At 39.6% G+C, this 22,164-nt stretch overlaps 1 protein-coding gene across 9 annotated transcripts; it reads right to left on the bottom strand.

The window, feature by feature from the left end:
- Positions 1-125: 125 nt before the first annotated feature.
- On the bottom strand, positions 126-21,837 carry ctnnd1 (catenin (cadherin-associated protein), delta 1). 9 transcript variants are annotated; one of them, XM_085911378.1, is made up of 24 exons: positions 21,606-21,837; positions 13,329-13,476; positions 11,448-11,522; positions 11,190-11,315; positions 9,957-10,249; positions 9,771-9,861; positions 9,055-9,098; positions 8,908-8,961; positions 8,500-8,755; positions 8,174-8,245; positions 7,503-7,653; positions 7,183-7,381; positions 6,553-6,670; positions 6,281-6,437; positions 5,035-5,052; positions 4,779-4,844; positions 4,507-4,634; positions 3,928-4,078; positions 3,652-3,847; positions 3,365-3,558; positions 3,064-3,111; positions 2,818-2,900; positions 2,060-2,154; positions 126-1,812 (listed from the first exon to the last, which is right to left on the bottom strand). In XM_085911378.1, the coding sequence occupies exons 2-23, from the start codon at positions 13,467-13,469 to the stop codon at positions 2,095-2,097; spliced, it is 2,721 nt and encodes a 906-aa protein (XP_085767504.1). In that variant the 5' UTR covers positions 13,470-13,476; positions 21,606-21,837; the 3' UTR covers positions 126-1,812; positions 2,060-2,094. The 9 variants fall into 9 exon arrangements, with proteins under 9 accessions (XP_085767504.1, XP_085767500.1, XP_085767508.1 ...); XM_085911374.1 differs by having other exon boundaries at positions 8,908-9,098; positions 21,606-21,836; XM_085911382.1 differs by having other exon boundaries at positions 2,100-2,154; positions 8,908-9,098; positions 21,606-21,836.
- Positions 21,838-22,164: the final 327 nt, after the last annotated feature.

The following is a 22,164-nucleotide window of genomic DNA, read 5'->3' as shown; positions in this document are numbered from 1 at the left end:
TTCGTTGTTTATATTGACAACATATGTTACAGCATTGTCAAATGCGTGGGAGGTCATTTGTGAGGGCTGAAGAACTATTTCCACGATTTCAAAATAATTATTCACAAAGTGTAAACCAACTCAGGTTGAAAATTCATTTCTTTTTATTAAAAACAATATTGCTAGTTACATAAGTCATTCATAAATGAGAATGTGCAACTTTATGAGAAAAGGCAGAAATGCTAAGGTGTAGATTATAATCAGTTTTCAACGAATGGCAGATGTATAAATTGGATTTTTTTTAAGATTATAATTAAGACAAATTTTCAAGCTAACAAAACTGATTGCATAAGTTTCACCCAGAACACCCAAAATAATTAAACCCAAATGAATATTAAAAAAAATATACACAAAGGCATAAAATTAACAAATATTCTCTTGTATAAATGTGCTTTTATTTCTCTGGTCTATGCCTTCTTAGACATAGCAAGCCCATGCAATTTGCTATTCTTTTAAGTCAGTCCAGTCAAGGCAACGTGAAAATTAGGCAGTTGGCATGAAAACTTAAAGCAAAGAGAAACAAAACATCACCTCGTGCTTCATTTTATTTCTTTTTTTTTTTCAATTATCTACATCTTACTTTGCATTAGTATGTGTTGTCCTCTACACAGAACTTGAGAATGTGGGCAAAAAGGACAATTTTCTTCTCCCATGTGCTGTTCTGTATACTTAAAGGCAGGTATTCCATGTGTTTGTGACACACATATGCAGAATACAAGAGTTATGTTTTTGAAGCACATAAAAAAAAATCAACGCCTATTAAAAAAACAGATGTATACCCTTAACTTGTGGAACACAAAGCCCCAGCATTCCATACGCTGAGACGGTGAGTGACAAGCCACGTTATGGTTTGTCACACCCATCATACCTGTCCTGAGTAATCAAGGCACTCCAGTTGGCCCACACAAGCACTGTTAAAAACAGTACGGTATTACACATTCAGATTATGGACTTGTAAAATAAGAAAATGCCTCTGCTGAATCAAAAATGTAAGGAGTTTGTCGTACGTAGCGCAATATATCAGATGCCACAGGTGAAGACTGATCTTAAGATACCCCCGAATTCAAAACCTACACCCCTTTATATTATCAAATACAGAAATGCAGCATGCCCATGCCTCTTAGTGATGGACTTTAACAGAGAAAAACATTGTACAAAAAGCTTCCTTTAAGTGGTTAATAGGTGAATTCAGTAATGGCAGTTGAGCGGCGGCATTGTCTTTTGGCACATGTACATGTCTTAGAGAACAAAGCAAAAACAGGAACAACCACTACAAAATACAAAGCCATGTATGAGAGTCAATCAATTAACAGTTTTTCTATCATAACAAATCTTTCTGTGGTTGTCACCCATTAAAAAAAAAAAAGGGGTGGTGATTACACAAGCCCTCAATTGTTTTTGTTTCAACAAATTCACGGAGATTTCCCCCCCCCAAACGTCATGTTCTTATCCATTCTGACCTGAAATAGAAGCATTAGTGTTTTCCAGGTAAGTCGTAGTGTAGTTAAGCAGAGATGTAAGGTAGAAGAACAATCTTGTTGTCATAGAACCACAGCACTTTTCCAGTTTTTAGAGTTTCATTGGGTTGTCAGCTGCAAAACCAGGACTGTCATTGAGAGGGAAGAGCTGATGCAAAAGCATGAGGAGCAAAGTGGAAAGTATGAATAAAAATCGTGGTGGTTTGTCCCATCGGTAGTGTTCTGGTCCCTCTGTCAGTTCAGCAAGGGCAGTGTGCGGGTAGATGTCGTTTAGTGATGCACACTATTAGTTTTTCTGAAAGTGGGGAGAGAAAAAAAAAATGCAAAAATGTAATCCTTTGCCACAAGCAATCATTACAATGACAGCAGACCTTTGACTAAACATAGATTCATCATGCAGCTGCTGACAACTAGATCACAAAAATTACAGACAACTATGAGGAACAGTTGTTACAATACAATGGAAGCTCACTCGTGACACTACAGGAAAACTAAGGCGATGCAAGTTGAGTTGAGCGCAGCCTCCTGTGAGACAAACATACCATGCACTGACATGCAGTTAGACAGTGGGTGTAGCCTAACCATCATAAGAATCCATGAGAGGCAAAGCGGCCTGCCTTTCACCAAACCTCATTCCCTGGGAGAACAAAAAAAGGAGAGGAGGAATGTGTGATAGAGAAAAACCCATCAAGAAAATTAGTGCCAGAAAGCAACAGATGGAACACAAGGAGCAAAAACATTGTCAATGTGTTAGTTGTTGGAAAAAAAACCATGAAAGTTTGAAACAAGCAGATTTAAGAAATAAGGGTGCCAAAGATGGGGGGGAGGGAAGAGGGGTAACAAAATGTTAGTTTTGTTCTTAATTCATAAAGCAGGTGGAACAGCAGCGGCTAGAAATGTGCCAGACAAATGTAAAGCAAATCCTCCATTGAGACATGAAGAGACATGCTTTCTGTGGGCGTGTGTGAGCACGTGTCTCTTCTCACAATAACATTCACCACTGCTAATAAGGGAATCGACTCGTGAAATGTGCAAGTTTGAAAGAAACGTTGCAATATTAATGTACACTTCTCTGAAACATGTCTTGCAGAATTTTGTCCAGTCCAAATATTTTTGTTTTTTTTAAATCAAGCCCTACTCTATGACACCCTGCCTCAAAGATTTATTCGAAATAACATTTACATATAACACAAATAACACTGACTAACTGTATAAGTTGGTGTAAAAATAATGAAACTCAAACAAATTGTGACACATCAGGTTTCAACCCTGCGCCAGCGATATACTGTACTGTGTATACCTGTACTGTATCTTTATCATCAGGTTCAATTGCGTTGTCCAAAGTGTTCCTTCTCCCTCGTTGGTCCAGTGTGGAGTAGGCATCTAATGGAAGGAGCATATTCAAAGTAGCACTGTGAGTGTGTTTGTAATGGAAAGTTGGAAAGGTAAAGCTGCAGATAAGGTTAATCTTTTATACTTGCAAGTATCTAATCAAATCTGTGATATACATTTGTTACACGTAAATGCTTTCAGTATTAATACTCGCCTGGTCCCATGTCATTCATTGGAATCATTTCTCGTTCACCTTTGACACCTGAACAAAGATACAAAAACGATAAGCATCGTAGGCTCTGGCTTTCAGTTCTTCTTGAGGTGGAATTCACAAATATATAAATGGTTGGATGAATCACGTGATTAGGTGCATAACCATATGCATTGGGTGTGACAATGATCGTATGGATAGTATGTGAATTCCAGATAGTTTCATTTGACTGCTAACACAAATGAAGACTGAGGGCCAATATGAAGCAGTACATTTGAAAAGTTTTAACGTTTTACTGTCTGACCTTTATCTATGAGGGGCAGAGTGCTGTCCTCATATCCTCCATTGGTCCGTGTGTTGTTGCTGGGAGGGTTTAGGTTCACCATGAAGTCTGTTTTTTTCCATCCATCCTTCTCCAAAGTACGCCGCAGTTCCTTGTAGGCCCATACAGTCTGCAGTACGAGACCAGCCCCACGCACTTCCCTCTCTGAACGATTACTGGTGATGCCAGAGAGAGACAGCAAAATGGGAGTTAAAACACACAAAGAAACAAAGAAACCGTGCTTCCTCCAATTTAGTCAAGATCCCTACCCGTCCTTGTTGATGAGAACTAGCCTCTCAATTCCTTGTGAGGCCCTGAGAGTCTTTGCAGCTTCCAAGCTAGAGCCCAGCACCTCATGGAGCGTGCTCAACACAGACACTACTGTTGCTTCGGATAGTGCTCGCACTGGCTGACTCTGACCGCCACCAGGAAGGTCGGCCACTAGGTGAGGCACTGCGTGTTTGCCTGATAACATACAAGGAATAAGCAGCAAAAACGTGTAAATAATGTGCCTTGTTTGAGGTCAACGAGAAAGTAAGCCTCACCCAGTAGGTCTCTGTTACGAGCATCTATCGCCAGATTACGCAGCGCTCCCGACATCGCTCGAACTACTCTGTCGTTGCCGTGCGCCAGGAGTTCAGTCATCATGGGCAGACCTTTCTCCTGGCGTAGCAAGGCACGGATGTAACGGCCATACTGGACAAACACAGAGATACGTATTTTCATTTGAAAAACAGGTTGGAAGATGTTAGTTACAATATGAGCGCAATAGTCATAATGGGAAGTGCACATTAGTTTAAAATGGAATTATGTAAAAAATTAGCGCTGGGGAATATGGAAAAAAAAAAGTATCGATATTCATGCAGGTTATTTCAATAAGGCTTTTAAAGAGAAAATATATAATCTAATATTATATATAATAATATATAATAACCAAAATATTAATCTAAAAGAATGCAGTAAGTGCATTTTTATGACAATTTATTGACAGTAATCAACATTAACAAACAGCAATAAAAACATTAACATTAAACATTAACACATTGTCTTTTAGATCACACATTTACCAAATGAGAACAAAGCTCTACATGAAATGAAACGCAGCGCTTATTAAAAGGAGGTACCGTCCAACGTCCAGCACACAAATTCTGAACAGCTCCTGCCGAGGCCTCCAGCACGGTGGGGTTCTTTGACTCCATCAGCAGAGAGGTATAGATGCGAACCACCTCTGGTTGGAACAAAAGCTCATAGCCTACGGTGCAGAAGAAGAAAACAGGCTAGCACAGCAGGTAAGGAGATAGGAAGCAACGCTACTCTAACCAGGGGATGAAGAGAGGAGGACACAACTTCTAAATACAACAAGCACAATCAACAATGTTGATTAAACGGGAGTTACCTTTAGCAGGTGCCGTTCTCTTTGGAATGTCTATTGTGTCTGCAGCTGCGTCCTCATCTTTCTTTCCTGGAACAGACATTGAAGTTGCAGAATTAGGGACATGAGTTACCTATAGTCATTGTTAGTAAATTGGTTAAGTGCTTTCAGAGAGACGATTTGCATGTTAGTACAAGGCGAACACTATAATCTGTTAACTACTACAGCTATTACTACGACTAGTAGAGAACGCAAAGTCACACCGCGGTCAGGAGCTTACCTTTGGAAAACCACTCATCTGAAGCCCAGTGCCGAAAGGGAGAGAAAAAGTGGAGAGGATCAGGGGGAGTAGAGAAGGACAGATGCACAGAAAGTATTTTGGCAAAAGGAAAAGATCTGTAATTTAGGATACCATGTTAACTAACACCTGCCCCAACACCAATGATTGCGCTCACAGGAATAAGAAGCACAACGAGCAAGGCACGAAAACGTAATGAAAGAATACTAAAATTGATGATGCACAACAATCTTTTATAATGATGTTGCTTATCAATGTGGAAACATACATCCCAAAAAAGAGGTGTACAAGGTGCACCAGCTGGCGTGGACGTGCACTTCATTCTAGTGATGTTTGTCTTTAAAAATAATGCCATTTTGTAACAAATGTGGCAGAAATAAGCAATATTAGCAGCAGTCGGCAGATTGAGTACATATATTCTGGCTAAAAGTATGCAATTCAATTAAGCATTATGTCAGTAAAATACATGATTTTAAAGAAATTACTGCATACAAATATGTTTGGGAACGGTACTGAAAGTCAATGATTCACACCACCGCTACTACTAAAAAGTAAATGCAATATTGCTGGAACATTATTATTTAACGTTATGTAATTTTATTTTGAAAATGCAAAAACAAAGAGTGCACTATAATACAGTAACTTGTGAAAGAGAATTTAAAAAGAGCAAAACAAAAGTTTAGTTTTTGAATCATTAAATGATAGCATAAATGTAGAAATAATTGGTTAATAAACTGTTAAACTAAATAAATAATTGGTTAATAAATTCATATTTTACTGCACTAACTCAAATTAAAAGGGTATTATTCCACGGATTGACCCCCCCCCCCCCTCCAAATACCCCTCACAGGGAGCTCTGTATCACTAGTGGCCCTCACTCCACACTGTGGATGACTAGCCTGTTGTAAACATTCGTATTCTGTAGTTTTTTTCCTTTGGTACAGGAATACTATGCCAAATCCCTAGCTCCAATGTTTATGCAAATTTACCAGAAAGCGAAGCCACTTTAAAAAAAAAAAGAAAAAGAAAAATCAATACTCTCAATGAAACACAAACAGAGCATCTGGAAAGGATGACCTCTCTCTCACACATTCTCAACATTCCTCTGCAAACTTGTTTTGTTTATGTGGGAGTGTGTCGCAATAGGCTGAAACTCAATCGTCAAGAGTGGCAATATTAAAGTTGGCCCTAAACTGACTGAATGGATTCATTTCTCCGTGAAGCATACCTTTACTCTTGCGTGAGCTGAAACAACCGCTCTTCTGGCTGGACGGGGCCGGGCCCTGGTTGATAGGCGCAGCTTCTTGGTACCGCTCACATCCGGGGATTTCACGATGCACGTGATAGGATAGGTTTCTCAGCAGACACACACTGTTCTCTATGAGCTATACGAACAGGAAGATGAAAATTCAAACTGAAGCTAAATATAGTCAAAATAACCTAAATACTCCTATATGAATGTCAATGGGACAACAAATGAGCAATCTTGCACATATGTACCTTATTGTCGACATCTTTACAGTCAATCTGGGACTGGACGATGTACATAAGAGAATCCACCAATCCTGTGCATTCCCTCAGCTTCCGTCTTGCTTCACTTCGCTCCGAACTCACATTTCTGTCATTGGGTAGAAATTTGACAAGTGTTGAAGAGCAAAAAAAAAAAAGAAAAGAGTGTAAAACTGAATGTGTAAACTGTAATTTCATGGAATTATTTTCATCACATTTTTAGTCATTTGTCTCTTTCAAGTTATTTCCGTAAACATTGTGGCATTAGTAGGTGGCATTTAAGGCTTTTTTTGTCAGAAGAAAAACCAAAAATTCTGCCTCTGCATATATTAACTTGCAGATGAACACCATATCATGCATTGAGCACAGAGTTCATACGTAGATAACTGTTAGACTAAACCTCATTGTTCACAACTTTACATTGTATTCAATGTCCTGCTGGAACATCTTAAATTCCCCATCCCTGATTTCTCCAAACAGGGCCCCATAGTTTAATCTGTTTGTATTCAATAATGAACAATTTATATTTGCGTAGCCAACTTCTCTAAATCCACCCTTTCATCCGCTCTGAGGAGCATGAAAACAGCTTTACAGCTTGATGTTCTTTATTTGTCTTCATACCTCAGGCAGCCTGCTGTATTGGTGAGAGCCGTCTCCCACTCCAGGTGTCTGGGCTTACAGTTTTCCTCCCCTCCACCACCATTGCTCCCACGCTCCCAGCCTGAACGAGGCACCATCACTTCATCCGATAGGGCGTGTAATGCATGGTCCACAATCTCCATTTTGACAGAGTCGTGGGATGACAGGTTCCAAAGTGTCCCTGAGATATTTTGTATTTCAATACAGATTTTGGATGAGAATCAAAACTTCTCAGGAATATAGAAATAAAAACTCAGTCACATGATGCACATTTGCTTGTATTGACCGTGTGTGTAGCTAACCTGTGATTAAGTCAGTAAGGTCCTGGTCATGGGTCTTTCTCAAAAGTCTAATTAAGGCAGGCACACCATCACAGTTCTTGATGGCAATTTTGTTGTCTGGATCTTTACCATACGAAATGTTCTTTAGAGCTCCACAAGCTGCATAGTGCACCTGTGAGAGACATCATTTTTATCACACAGATGATTCAGTTAGAAATTCTTAAAATGTGTATAGGCACCCATTTCACACTGCAACTTTACCATAATTTCTTTCAAACCAAGATGAATCAACTCAAAACATCAGTTTATGCTCTCTATATATTATGGGCACAGTATTATTCAAATCAGAAGAAATTCTTGCTTTAAAAGTGGAATTTAAGCAGTGTTGTGACTGGCATTACTCAAACTTGGATCAGAAATAGCAACACCACAGCTTGTACCAAATTTAAACACGAAAGTCCAAAGAATGTTTGGACAGGCTATTTGGAGAAAATGCTGACCTACCAGAATTTACCAGGGACATTCGAACACTGTACGCAACTGTTGAAACAAACATCTATTGCTGTTCTTCTTTCATTTAGTATTTGTGTTAGAACTTAGGAGCATAATACATACCAATAAACTGTTTCAGTGTTACATAATTAAAACAACCTCAACAGAGAAAAATCATTCCATCGAGAAACTGAACGTACCTCTTTGTTTGGGTTGTCAAGCATTGATACCAATGCCGGGATGCCTTTCATACGTCGAACCTCTGACTTCACCTAAAAGCAAAAGTCTTTAACTAAGTGATGATGAACATGGTAAACGTACATTGCTTGAGCAGAGGTACGCTTGAGAGAGAGAGAAAACCCTCATGTCCTAAACAATTAATTGGTGAAAATGACAAATAAGTGACTGTAAAAAAACAAATCCAGCAATTGCCTAAAAATAGCACTTTAACGACTCGATTGAAATTACTGTCTGAACACGGTATAAACAGGCTTGAAACAAGTCTGATTGTACATTCTCATCTTACCTTATCATTCTTGTAAGTGAGATGCTGCAGGTATGCAGCAGCATTGCTCCTGACTGGATCCAACCTATAGTTAAGCATGGCAACAACCTCTGGCAACTCTGGTTGACGCCAGCCACCTGGGCCTGGGCCTTTTCTCAGAGTGCTGTCCAATGAAGCCATGCTTCCTCTTTCGCCCTGTGCCATCGGGGCACCTCCTCCCCAATAGTACATGTCCCCGGGACCACTCATATCACCATCCAGAGTGCCCTCATAGCTCCTGAGGAGAAAGTACCAGAGCAAGAGAGATGAACTGACACGGAAACATACCCAAAATAAAGGATCACATTCTCTGGCATGAACACACACAGACAGCACATCAACACTAAATTATTCAGAAACGTAAAGATCCCCATGATATGTACAACTTACCCAGTTCGACGTGGTGGCCCTTGGGGAAAGCCATGGAGGTTACGGGGCACAGTGCTGTAGTGCATTGGATGTCCCATACCATAATCAGACTCATCATAGCCCATACTTCGCCGATCATCCTCCAGTCCGTACGAGTCTGGAACAAACCTTGGGATTGAAGAGAGCTCCAGTGCGCTTCCCATTCGTCCAACCTAAAAAGTAAAAAAATGTTGAACATGACAGACCCTTAACGTTAAATTTGTCTTGTTCCAAACGTCTTGTAAGTAGAATGTAGTAAAGAAAATGGGAAAAGTTTGCAATTAAACAAAAATTAGGCACTATAGCAGCAAGCAAATAGCAAAAAATTGTATGTAATTAACGGCTGTTGAAATGCAATTAAGGCAATGCATTTTTCAAAGAATTATTCAGCAATCGCTGGTTAACCTCCAAAATTAGTTTTGAATGAAAAACATCTTCACAACCCTCCATGAAAAAAAGTGTTATGGGAATTTTTTATTATTTTTTATTCATTCAATGTTTTGCCAGGTAAGCCAATTGAGAAGACTTTCTCATTTACAATGGCGACCTGGAGGCAAGGTGTGTGTGTGAAGTGTCTTGCCCAAGGGCACAACGACATGTGACAGAGCTGGGATTGAACCGCCGGTTCTAAACAACCCACTCTACTGCCTGAGCCACAGCCACCACACAATGATGTAACAAAATATACGTTCTTACAAATGTCGAGGGGAACATTTCGCCTGAGAATTCTTCCCTCCTACTTACCGGATGCCAAGTGTACATGTCGCCACTGTACTTTAAATCAATAATTTGGCTGAATTGACAATCATATTCAATTTACTATGGCGGAAAGCGACTAATTCTACCTGTGGTTGAGCAGCATAGGGATCTATCTGGTTCCTGCTGGGTGCTCTGTAGCTCGGATCCAGAGTTCGATAACCATCTGTATGTACTGGTCTAGAAAGACAGTTGGTAGAGGAATGGACATGTAACCGAATTAAGTTAAAATAACAAACTTAAGTGATGACCATAAGAGAGAGTTGGCGTGCTACCTATAGCGATCATCAATGCGAGCACCCCTGCTAAGGCTTGCGTATGCTTCAGATGGGGGTCCGGCACGGTAGTCCTCATAGCCACCTGGAGGTCCATATTGGTAGTTGCGAGGCACAGTTTGGGTGGGGTATTCCATAGGTGCACCTACTCCAGGTGCCTGCCTGTAGCCCCGGTCCATGGGTGGGATGTAAGCTCCCATACCAGTCATCGAACCACCACCATCCAAGGAAAGCGTGTCGGATATCGAGGGGATGACTGTACGAGTTGGAATGGGCTTTACCACTTTTTTTACCTAGAGTAAAAGAGGCAGGGTGGGATACAAGACATCAGGTTATGAAATAAAAATAAAGATTATTTCATACATAAACTTGTGCAATGAAGCGTTGGTTCGGAAGTCAAAAATCGGTTCGTAAGTCAACAATTGCTTTGTATGTAGATGCAAATAAAAATTGTGAGGCTCCAGTTTGTATCTCGAAATGTTCGTAAAAATAGAAGTTGGTAAGTAGAAGTACCACTGTACTCAAAATATTTAAAAATCATTGAAAACTAGTATCCTAATAATAATAATGCCCACCCTCTTTCGAGCGATCTACAAATCTTCATATTTTCAGTACACAAATAAAAATACATTCCATGATGCATCTAACTCATCTTAAAAACAATCTGTTGTACAGCTTTGTTATTTTCATTTATTGTCACTGCGATTTTTTTGTATTTATCCCATTACTATTTGTACAGTACAGATGGTCTGAGCTCGCAAATCGGAATGCGGATTTTACCTAGATTAATGCATTAGTCAATAGTCTTCACAGGATGAAGATTTTGCAGCCAATTATCAATCAGCGAGTTTTAAAATAGACAATAACAAATCTGGTCAGAAGATGGAGCAATCTCTCCAATCTATTTAAACAACTTATGTATTGTACAGTTGACCCCGTAGGGGATTGTGATTGGGCTGAACCGCAACGAGCCAAATTTCTCGTATGATGAACTAGCCATTGGAATGCATTGGAAAATGCCCCCTAGACCATAATAAGACCTTCATACTGAAATCACAGAAACCAATGACAGAAGAAAATTACGTTACATAAAGTCTGGCACATTTTGAGAAGCTTTGAAACAAGTCAATACAAAATCCAGCAATTGATTTGGATTAAAGAAAATGAATTACAAATGTGAAAACAACCTATTTATACTACACCACAGGGCACAAACATCCATCTACATTTTACCGTGGTTTCTGTGCGTCTTGTGGTGCCATCATCATTGGTCTCCACAGATACCATTGGGTTGGACTCCTGGGGGTCTTGCCCCGCTGTGTAGGTCTCATGCACCATCTGACCAGGCTCCATCCTGAACTGCACAAAGACATTCCAGAGTATAAAGAAAGTATAATGACATTATAGTTTTATATTCATCTTTAAAACGCATTTAAAAAAAAAAAAAAAAAAAGGCTCCCAGTTTATCTGTTGAATTAGAATGTTTCTTACGTGATGTGTCCCGTTGACGTAACCTTCGTTAAGTGTCAGTCTCTCTACGTCTGCATCACAAGGAAGGCGGCCGTTCTATGAGATGGAGGAAATATACTTAAAGCTTGTTCAAAGCATTTTTAACTAATATTCTTAGTAACAGTAAAGATCTTCAAGTACTGTAGCGAGGTCCTTCTTTGACCTCAAAGATGAATGATTTTGATAATTCAATTAATGCTTCTCTCATTATCAGATTAGTGTCAAATCATCAATAATTATAGCTAACAGTGCATTATGTTATTATAAGTCATTAATAACGACACCCTTAAACTCTCCATCAATCCATTTTTGAATATGCTTACAGGTCACAGGCGTGCTGGAGCCTATCCCAGCAATCTACAGGAGATATCACAGCGCACACAAACAACCTATTTCACTCACGTTCGTAACTATGGATTGATTAGGAGTGTTCAATCACATGAGGTAAATGAGTTTTAATGGTATCATGGAATGATGGAAACAGACAGCGTGCAATGAGTGAAAGAATGAATTAAAAAAAAGGGAAATCAAACATTCAACAATCTCAGCATCAATTTTGGTTGAACAGTCAATTCTAGTCCAATAGGTTGCCCCAGAGATGTAACTTAAACTGTCTTAACTATGAGAGTCTGTAAGACCACAAACAAGGCCAGATTTGTGTCACATTCGGAGATGAGCTGTTTCTCTCTGGTGATACAAATAAATGTAAAAGTAATAAAAACGGAGCCGTTCCATTTTAGATAATAGCCATAACATTGAAAACACAAAATTTGAAGATAATCATTTTAAAAATGACTAAAGACCGATCAGAGGCTTTGTTACTTTTCGTACAAGGGTAGAAAGTATTGGGCAAATGTGTCGGAACATGTCAGTAATGCGGGTGACAGAGAAATGCCGAAGCCTCTGGGGTATGCAAACAAACGCAGAGATAAGAACCAACAACAGGTTACATTTATCTTGCCTTCCTCACACACCAATTGTACATCTAATCCAACTCGTCGGGTTTCCATAGAACACTTGTATTTGATAGAAACTAATGACACAGAAGGGGGCTGTCCTTGTTGCCGTTAGCAGCCAACCGATAGGAGAAAAACATTGTGATTTAGAGCCATGTGTGTTTGTATTTGTCTACTTTTTATAGCAGCATCTGTTAGTCAAAAGAAAGAAGAGTGCAGAAGTAAATCTCAATTAAAAAAAAATTTTAGTTCAAGTACAACTGCCAAGTTCATCTATGAGTATGCTATTATCAGCTAAGCTGTAAAGCACCAACTCTGGAGAAAGGTCAACCATAAATCGGCACGATCTTCCTCAATCCTTTACCACATGAGGAAACAAACTCAAAATTGTAATTTTTCCAAAACAAATCAATAAACCGAATACAGCTAAGCATGCACAGTTTGATTCTTAAATCAAACTATAAATACAATAAATACTAAAATGAACAGGAATCTTAGAGAAATAACCATTTTCAACGTGTTTGGTTCGGCTGAATTGTTGAAAAAGGATGGGAAGAAATGAAACATGGATGGTTGCTGAGGAATGAAAAGGGGATGGGGAAGCTCTAAAGTGCAGCTGAGGGTCAAAATTATACACCGAGATCATTTTGCTGCAAAGTGCTTCACTTTAAATATTCACTGTGTTCTCAATGGTAAAACGCCTTTACTGCTAAAATGTGTTCAATTCTGATATTAAAGATCTAAACCATCTAAATCAAGAGGCACAATTTTTTCCCCCGCCCATCTTCTGCTGCCATTGTCTCCACACATACTGATTGAAGCTGACCATGTGCATGACAATGGAGGCACTTGACAATGGAGGTGCTTGAGGGTAGATGGTGGAAGAAGCACAGAATCATAATGTTACCTGCATGTTGGGGAGTGGGCGGGGCAAAGTGCCGGCGCACGACCTCCGCTCCTCCTCCAGAGCTCGGCTCAGCATCTCAAACTGCCTCTCCTGCTCCCGCACGGAAGCCAGCAGGGAGGCCGTACTTGCACACTGCTCCATTCACACGCTAAGAGCAAAGCAGAGGAAAGGGAAGGACAGGGTCAACACCAAAGAGAGAGAAGTGATTTAACCAACACCAGGAACCAAAGAACCAATAGAGCAGAACTGAATCACCCAGGTATAGGGGAGGTGGTCACAGGTAGCTACCATGCACAACTGAAAGTGCAACTACAGGAGTGCTGATAAAATTCTTTTTCTAGAGGCACAGGTTAATTAACACAGTGAGGAGGTAAGGAAGGAATTAAAATAGCGGTTAACTGCATGAAAAATAAAATGAGCGTTAAAAAAATAAAAAGGAGTGTCCAACCAGAGCTTCAGTCAATCACAATAATTACGACCTAGTTGGGGGCCTATACGTCACCCAGGAGTAGTGGAGTAAGGTTTGTCAGTGTGCGCTTCTGCTCAATGGATTAAAAATACAGTAATCCCTCGCAGTAATATCACAGTTTACCTTTCACAGCCTCACAATTTTTTTTTCACAGTGCATGATGTTATGGCTTCAGAAGAAAAAGACATTACAGAGCGGAGTGAGGCCGCAAAGTTATTATTTTACTGTAGTTATTTGTACGAAAGTGTTTACTTCTCTGTTAAACAATTGGTTGGTCCTGACAACAGGTTTTGTTCTTTGGTTTCAATCTTATACATGTATAATGGCTAAAAAAAAAAAAAAAAAAAAGTTTCTACTTTACAGATTTTGCCTATCATGGGTTCGTTACCCCAGCGAAAAACGAGGAATTGTGTGGAGAGAGAGAAAGCATCGAATCATTTTGGGTGGTAGCCATGCTGGACCACCATGATGCGGTGGCCCTGCCAGAACCGGCACTGGCCGTGTATACGTATATTCATGATAAGTTTCAATGATTATTTGCTATTCCATTATTTAAGCTTTAAAGTAAATATTAATTCTGTGTAGTTAGACATTTAAACAGCAAAAATAAAATAAAAAAACATACTCATGGGATATTTATCATTTAACATTTTCTGAATTTAGCTTGTTCAATCCACTCCTGATGAGAAGATTCAACCTGAAAATGGGTGCGATACAGTCATTTGTTAATTTGAATAAATTAATCTTCAAAGATTCATTTTTTTAAAAAGCAAACGTGAGCTGATTTCATCATCATTTCGTCTTGTGAATTTTGTACTGGCTTGACAGTCACGTAATGTAGAACCATGAGAATGTTTTCAGCCGCTATATGTTGCAACTGGTTTGTACTTGTTCATTCCAAGGCTGCAGTAAAAGTGCAAAGAAGTAAAAGGGCATGCAGAAAAGGTCCTCAGTTTATAGGAGACGACGTACTCTATCCTAGAGTCCAATTTAAAAAGCCTTAAAATTATTTAGAGTCCATTAACACTGAGCACAAGATACAGGGCACACATGGCAGAACATGATCTATGGGTGACAGATTTATTCATGTGTTCATTAATATTTGATTGGCAATTTGGTGTTCTATCTCATTTCAGCAGACAAACGGATACCTATGGGGAAGGTGTCATTTCTCGACATACAGAATTCAGCCGTGGTGTGAAGTCAAACAATTTTAACGGAGTCCGTCCATCCGTCCATCCGTCCATCCATCCATCCATGCATCCATGCATCCATTTTCAATGCTGAGTTGGAGCCCATCACAGCTGACTTTTGGGCAAGAGGTCGGGCACACCCTGGACTAATCGCCATTTAATCACAAGGCGCATACTGTAGACTCTAGATCAGAGATGGGCAACATTTAAAAAAAGACCGTCTCCCACAGGGGGGGAAACAAAAACACTGGGGGCCACAAAAACTTTGACATCTAAATGGAGGATAACACAGACAGTATATAAATAAAATTCAAAAACAATATGTTAATTCACTGATAAGTCCTTAAGGGTAAATTTACAGTTCTCTGGATATTATACATTTTTGGCCATATCATATGCCCACAACGGCAAGCATCCATCCATCCATCCATCCATCCATTTATTTTTCTGCCGGCCTGTTTTAAACTACACAAAACGCATTTTGTGTTAATAGCCCGGGCAGAATGTATAGTAAACATTTGTATGTGTTTTGTGGCACATGGTCTATATTTGACTTTTTTTTGTAGTTATTCATAATGTATTACTTTAAGAGCTTTGTAATGTACAAACATCAATCTGATGTTTGGACACTTTTCTGTACTGTCAATTTACTTTCTGAACAATAAGCCGCTATTTACTTCCTCATTCTTTGAACCCTACAGTCTATTCATGATTTTTTTTTTTTTTTTTTTTTTTTTTTACTCATGAGATTCAAACCACCACTAGATTTTCCCACAGTCTTGTCACATTTGAACAATAAAATTACCAACCATGTCACAGTGGACCAATAAAACCACCTGAACCTGTCCTCATACTAGATAATATATCAGTTATTTATGTTGAGAGTATAGAACAACGCTAAATTAAGCATCTTGAGTTGAGTTTAAAGATCATAGCGAATGAGTGCTATAAATACAGACACCTTATGGCACAGGTGTCAAACACAAGGCCCGAGGGCCAGATACGGCCCGCCACATCATTTTATGTGGCCCGCAAAGACAAATTGTGCATCAAATTCGTGTCATTACTAGAATTGCAAATTGTCTTCACTTTTAATAATATTTTTATTTTTTAATATTTGACCAGTTTTTACTGTTGAGTTTTATTTGGGTTGACAGTCATAATGGCCCTTCGAAAGAAGGTACGACTACAATGCGGCCCACAAAAAAAATTTGTTTGACACCCCTGCCTTATTGGGTCTACAGTGCGGCGCCCAATCTCTTTGTTGTTGAACAACAAATGTTGCATTTGTTGTTGTCTCTGTTGTTCGTTTGCCAACCAACTCCCACCTTTGCTGGCAACGGCCGACGGGACAGCAAGTGCGCAAGATCCCCTTACAAACTTATTATACCCCATGCCTTGTACCAGAAGTGAGAAGATTTATTGGACGTTACTGTATAACTCGCTGCCGTCAGCATAGTTTCTCCTTGTGTTTGAGGAAAACGCAAGCGTAAAAAAAAAAAAAACCATCCGTGTGACCTTTGCAAATATCCCACGCTATAACATGAGATGACCCGTGGCTATTAATAAGAAACAGCCAGTGAATGTAAAAAAAATTAATGGTTAAATTCAGCTGTTGTAGCCTTTAAATTAGGTGTGTTTTGTATTCCTGAAATTACAGAAACGTTCTCTTTGAACAAGGGGATGGAGATTTTTAATTTTTTCAAGTCTGATTAAAAAAAAAAAAAAAACTAAAGGATCAATCAACTTAAATCAAATCTTTAGTTGCTGATGTACATACGTCGTTGATTTATTTGAGTTTGAAATAAAAGGGCTACTTATCTTTGATATTTATTTGTGTCATGAATAAGATGAACACTTTATATTATATGTGGGAGTTGAAACGCTGCTAACATTGTGATTAGCAATCACTGTGCAGTCAACACAACAGTGGGTAAGAATTAACTTTGTATAGCCGGAAATAAGAGTCGAGTATTTCAGAAAACAAACAGGCCAAACTCCACTTCTGAATAAGTTTGGATATTAATGAATGTGCGTTTTAAGGCTAACATCAAACCACGAAAACACACACACACACCCTATTGTCATACATTCCACAGTAAGATTTAGCATGTCATATCCTGTCTCAGCTGTTGAAATCTGACCTAATGTGTCACTCTTTTCACCCCATGACCACCCTAACACCTATTTTGTAATTTTTATGAAAGATAAATCATTTCCTCACATCAAAGGAGAACGATGATTCTCAGTGAATAAGGCAATTTAAATGAAGGCATCCGCCAGTGCCATTTTATGACAGCAAGCAACAAAGAAGCTATTATGAAACTTGACTGCAACTTTTTACACTGGTGACGGAGCCAAACCATTCAAGTCTTAACATGACATATCAGATCTGCCGTCATACTATTCTGACCGTTATTTTGCCACAATGTTTAAAAGGAAAAATAAGTTAATTCCTGTAAAGAGCACAGAGATTGCCTCATATGCTTGAGTGCTACATAGAGCTACAAGTCTAACGCACGTCTCACCACTAACATTCTTGTGGTCGTGAGTTTCTTCGAAGAGTTTTAAATGGCTTTAGCTACTTAAAGAAGCATTATTGGACATTATATATTTTGCCATTAGCAGCAAGGCTAATGGCATAGTTTGGCAGGTACGCCGCAAACCCAGTCACTGGCCGGTCACCATATATCGTCCACGATAATGGAAGCACTGCAGATATCCATTGCCTACTGAAAACTTGGCACTGAAAGAACAAGTTTAACGTCCAACTGATTGTTGCATAGTCTTGTTTTTTTATATACCAACTTGCTATTTGAGAAAACACTGGAACATTGACACCACGCACACCTGCACGCACGCACAACAGAGGTCAAGCGATGATGAAATGCTGTCGTGGCTTGGCCGTGCATACTGCTGACACAGCCACATTTGAATTGTCATACAGAGATTGGCGTCTGTGCATTTCATGTGTTGTTGCTGGCACACATCCATCCATGACTGCCTTTGCCAACCTACGATCTCCTCCCTGCCTCTCTCGCCCTGTGAGAGCACACATACAAACATAGACTATCTATGTCACTCAATAGTTTTTTTTTTTTTAAACCAAATCACCAGCAGGGAAATATTCAAATAAGAATAAACTGTTGTTACAAATAAGCAACATTTAGTTAGTCATTTAACACGGACCGACATTGGGGAACTCATCAAGGTCAGATGACAGACCAACAACGTTACAGAAACTAGCACTATAGCCAATGCGTAACATCAATCTGTTTAAAAAAATAAAAATAAAAAAACCAGAATGTAATATGTTCTCAAAAATACAATGAATACGTGTTTAAAGGGGATCTCAAGTATAAAAAAAAATAATAATAATAATAATCTTCTTTCGTCTTTACAATATCCTCTATGCACCACCTACTTTTCAAAACACGTCATTCTGATCAAAAATGCCTTTGTCTAACAAGAAATAAGAAACAAAATCCACTCGTTTTTATTCATCAGGGGCCATTTGCCACTTGCAGTTGAACAAAAGTGACATCACAGCTGCTCACCTGCTTTATGAGATAAGTGATAGCACAGACTGAAGCTGTGGGGTCCTCAGCAAGTGTGCTTGTAGATCAGTCTAATTGATGGAACATCTTAAATTAATGTAACAAAGACCCATAAAGATTACTATATTGTTTTAATTCCCAGATGCCGAGAATTATCAGGAATTTAAATTCCTAGGTTGCCACACAGAGATTCCAAAATATGAGCAAGGGATGGTAATGGCATCTATTGCAGGGCTGCTTGATTATAGCTAAATTCATAGTCGCAACTATTTTGTTGCATGATTTTGTTTTTAAAATTGGAACAGCATTTATTGAACACGTTTGGAACAGTATTTACTGAACATGCTTAGAAAAAAAAAAATATATATATATATATATAAATAATAAAATATAGCCTGGCTCTCCACTTTCCACACATGCAGGGGCGTAGCGGGTGAGTTGAGCATAGAACGGAAACACCAAATCATCATTTTTCCTCGATTATATGAATTTTGAGATCGTCTGGAGCCAAAATTATATTCATCATTGAAATTTGATTAATTGAACAGCCCTAATCTATTGGATTAGATTTAACAATTTGCTCATCCCTCTGTGATTCAGATTTCCCTCCGGCCACTCATCATGCCATCCATCTAGGCAAAGTAAAAGCAAAGTAAAAGTAAAATATCCATCCATCCATTTTCTGAACCGCTTAGTCCCCACGGGGGTCGCGGGCGTGCTGGACCCTATCCCAGCCGTCATCGGGCAGTAGGCGGGGGACACCCTGAACAGGTTATTTATTGACAAAATCCTGCACATGTACACATCTATATTCCACAAACGCAATATAATTCAGAATTCAGTCTTTAGACGAGTGAAGCTGCATAGAGCATCAGGTAGTAACTAGCCACAAGGACGAGTTAATTGTGAAGACAATTTTTCATCAAATGATGCAAAACCCAAACAGGCTAAATGAGAAAACTACTACGTTCATCTCAAGGTTTGTCTGTCTGGGCTGGTGAGCATATTGCACGTCAGTGACATCACATTACATAGGAAGAGTGAGTGACCCCTTTGTTCTTGGTGTGATTTAATTGCTTTTTGATAAAATGGTGATGGGGCCTACTCCGATTCATTTCGCTTATCAATGCATGCATTTATCCTTGACAGTGACCCACTGCAAAACAATCGCACCAAAAAAACTAGCCACAAGGACGAGTCAAAGCAGGGCCAGAGAATCAGTCCTCAGTGTAGTTTAACAGTACAAAGAACAAAACTGACAGTGAAAGCAAACACTGCGAATGGATACACTTGCCAGCAGTTTATATATATAATAAAATTAAAAAAAAGTTGGTTAAAAAAATATCTCAACTTTCAAGTGCACTTTGCCATCTCACAGATTTTAAAATGTGCCTACTTTGTCCACGGTAGCTCATCACGTTGACCTCCCGCTTAGACAAAAAGATGACGTGATCGCTATTCAAATAAAAACACACATAGCGACCGTTGGGAGGAAGACAGGAAGGCAGATAACCTGCGACAGCAAATAGACGGGCGGAGGAGGAGCAAGCGACACACCCATGGTTTGCTATGAAAGGCCGTCATTACTGAGACTCCCAAATGATAGCCCTGCCTAAAACATAAGGCTGAGCAGCAGACTTCAGTCCTCGAAGACTACATAGATGAGAATGAATTCTTGAGAGTTTGCAACCTTGTGATACAAAAGAAACCATGTGGACGTACCTGAACAAAGGGCTTGTTCATACCTGCCCCACTTTTCGACAGCTCTGTCCCAGCAGGTAAAATCAGTTATACCTGTGGGCCATTGTGGAACGAATGAGGCGTGTTCATACCACACTGAGCAAAAACTAACCAATCACCTGAAATTCCTGTACATGTACTTTACTGTATATTCTGCAATGCTTTGAAGCACGCCTGGATTACTCCACTATTGATGCACTAAATGCCATGTTGGACCACATCCAGCATCCCCATTTGATCCCAGTGTAAGTTGAGAAGGTGAAAAGCTCTACAAAAAGGACACTGAATAAATGAAACGAAGCACGCATGTTGTCTTGCCACACCCAAACCAACGCAACTGGTTTTCCGGCGTTTATCACAACCACTCCCATTCTACCTGGCACACACCTTCAACTATAACATTTAACTTCCAAGTCCGACCGCAAATCGTGAAAGTACGCCGTGCCTTATGTCCGCCAAAACAGCGATGAGTCTTCATGAACCAGTAGTTCCTATGACATTTGTCTGGACTAATAAGGCAACCGAAACTGGACTTTGACCGCTAACTTTGCCGATGCTGACGTTCACTTCCGTGTCTACTTGATAATTCTATCGTCCGCAAACCTTACATTTTATCAATTCAAATTGACAAGCTTAGTGCAAGTTACCGTGTGTCAATCAATCGATGTGTCAAAAAATAACTAAACGAACGATTATTCGCGTAATTGACACAAATCACATTGGCCCTAAAGTAGCTACTTCAGAAAACTAATTTAAAGTAACCTTGCTAGAAAAAGAAAAAACCCCGCTTCTGCACAACTAGTGCTTATTCACTGTTTCAGGAAAAAAAAAAAAAACATGACTGGCGTGTCAAACAAAAACATAAATGATCGAAGCTAACCTAACTTCCCTTAGCTGCTGTGGCTAGCATGCTAATATTACGTTTCGAGGAAAACAACGTCACGAGATTAATAGACTATTTTCTTTCCCGCGCGTACACATTCCAAGCAGGCCTACTGGTCACGTATTACAAAAAGAAGCAACGTTACCGTTTGCAGGGAGTGTTAAGCATGTTTTTCGAAGTCCATAAGTGTTGGCGATGTGGTTTCAGGCCTAGCCCAGCCGACTGCACTCAATGCACAGTCCAAAATCTAGACCCGCAGTCTCTCGGGTAACAAGTGAGCTCCGGCGGTGCGCAGCGAAAACGCAAAAAAAACAAACCAAAAAACAAAACAAAAGGGGCTTGGGGGGTGCCGTCGAGCAATGGCGTTGAAAACACAGCAAAGAACGTGAGCAATACTGGGCGAGCGTTCAAAATCAGAACAGAGAAAACACCCACCTATACAATTTCCTCTGTGGCCAGGCTTGTCGTTCACTTGACTGGGCTGAAGGCTCTTCCTCCTCTGCTTGGGAGAGCAGGAGGCGGGCGGGAGGGGGCTAAACCAAGAGGAAGGCAACACGGATTTGCGGAAGCATTAAAAAACAAAAAAAAAGAAATATATATCAATTCAAGGAGGCTGCTCTCGGCAACGGCACACACCCAACACCGATCGCCTTCAGGCTAATATGGGAATACTTTCCTTGCATCCACAATGTCCCTTTGAACCCTCTTGTCTCTGTTGTTCTTCCATCTCAAAGTCATCACACACACACTTTAGACAAATCAAGTCGAATAACTTTTTTACATGCTTAGCTTCACTATCGCTACAGTATAATTCTACATAAATAGTTCACTATATTATACGCGCTACATGAAATGATTTTTGTTTCAGAATTGAATGTATGGCTCACTACAGTGTAATATAACGCTAAAAGTGTTCCGATACTGTCCTCGTGTGGCACTGCTCAAAAAGTGTCTGTGTAAGACAAAAAAATATTCGAAATAGGATAAGCGGTTC

The sequence above is a fragment of the Syngnathus leptorhynchus genome, chromosome 5, assembly GCF_054491065.1.
Source record: "Syngnathus leptorhynchus isolate UIUO chromosome 5, UIUO_Slep, whole genome shotgun sequence".
Classification (NCBI taxonomy): Eukaryota; Metazoa; Chordata; class Actinopteri; order Syngnathiformes; family Syngnathidae; genus Syngnathus; species Syngnathus leptorhynchus.
Note: the sequence above shows the minus strand (reverse complement) of the source record. Positions and strands in the feature narration are given on the sequence as shown.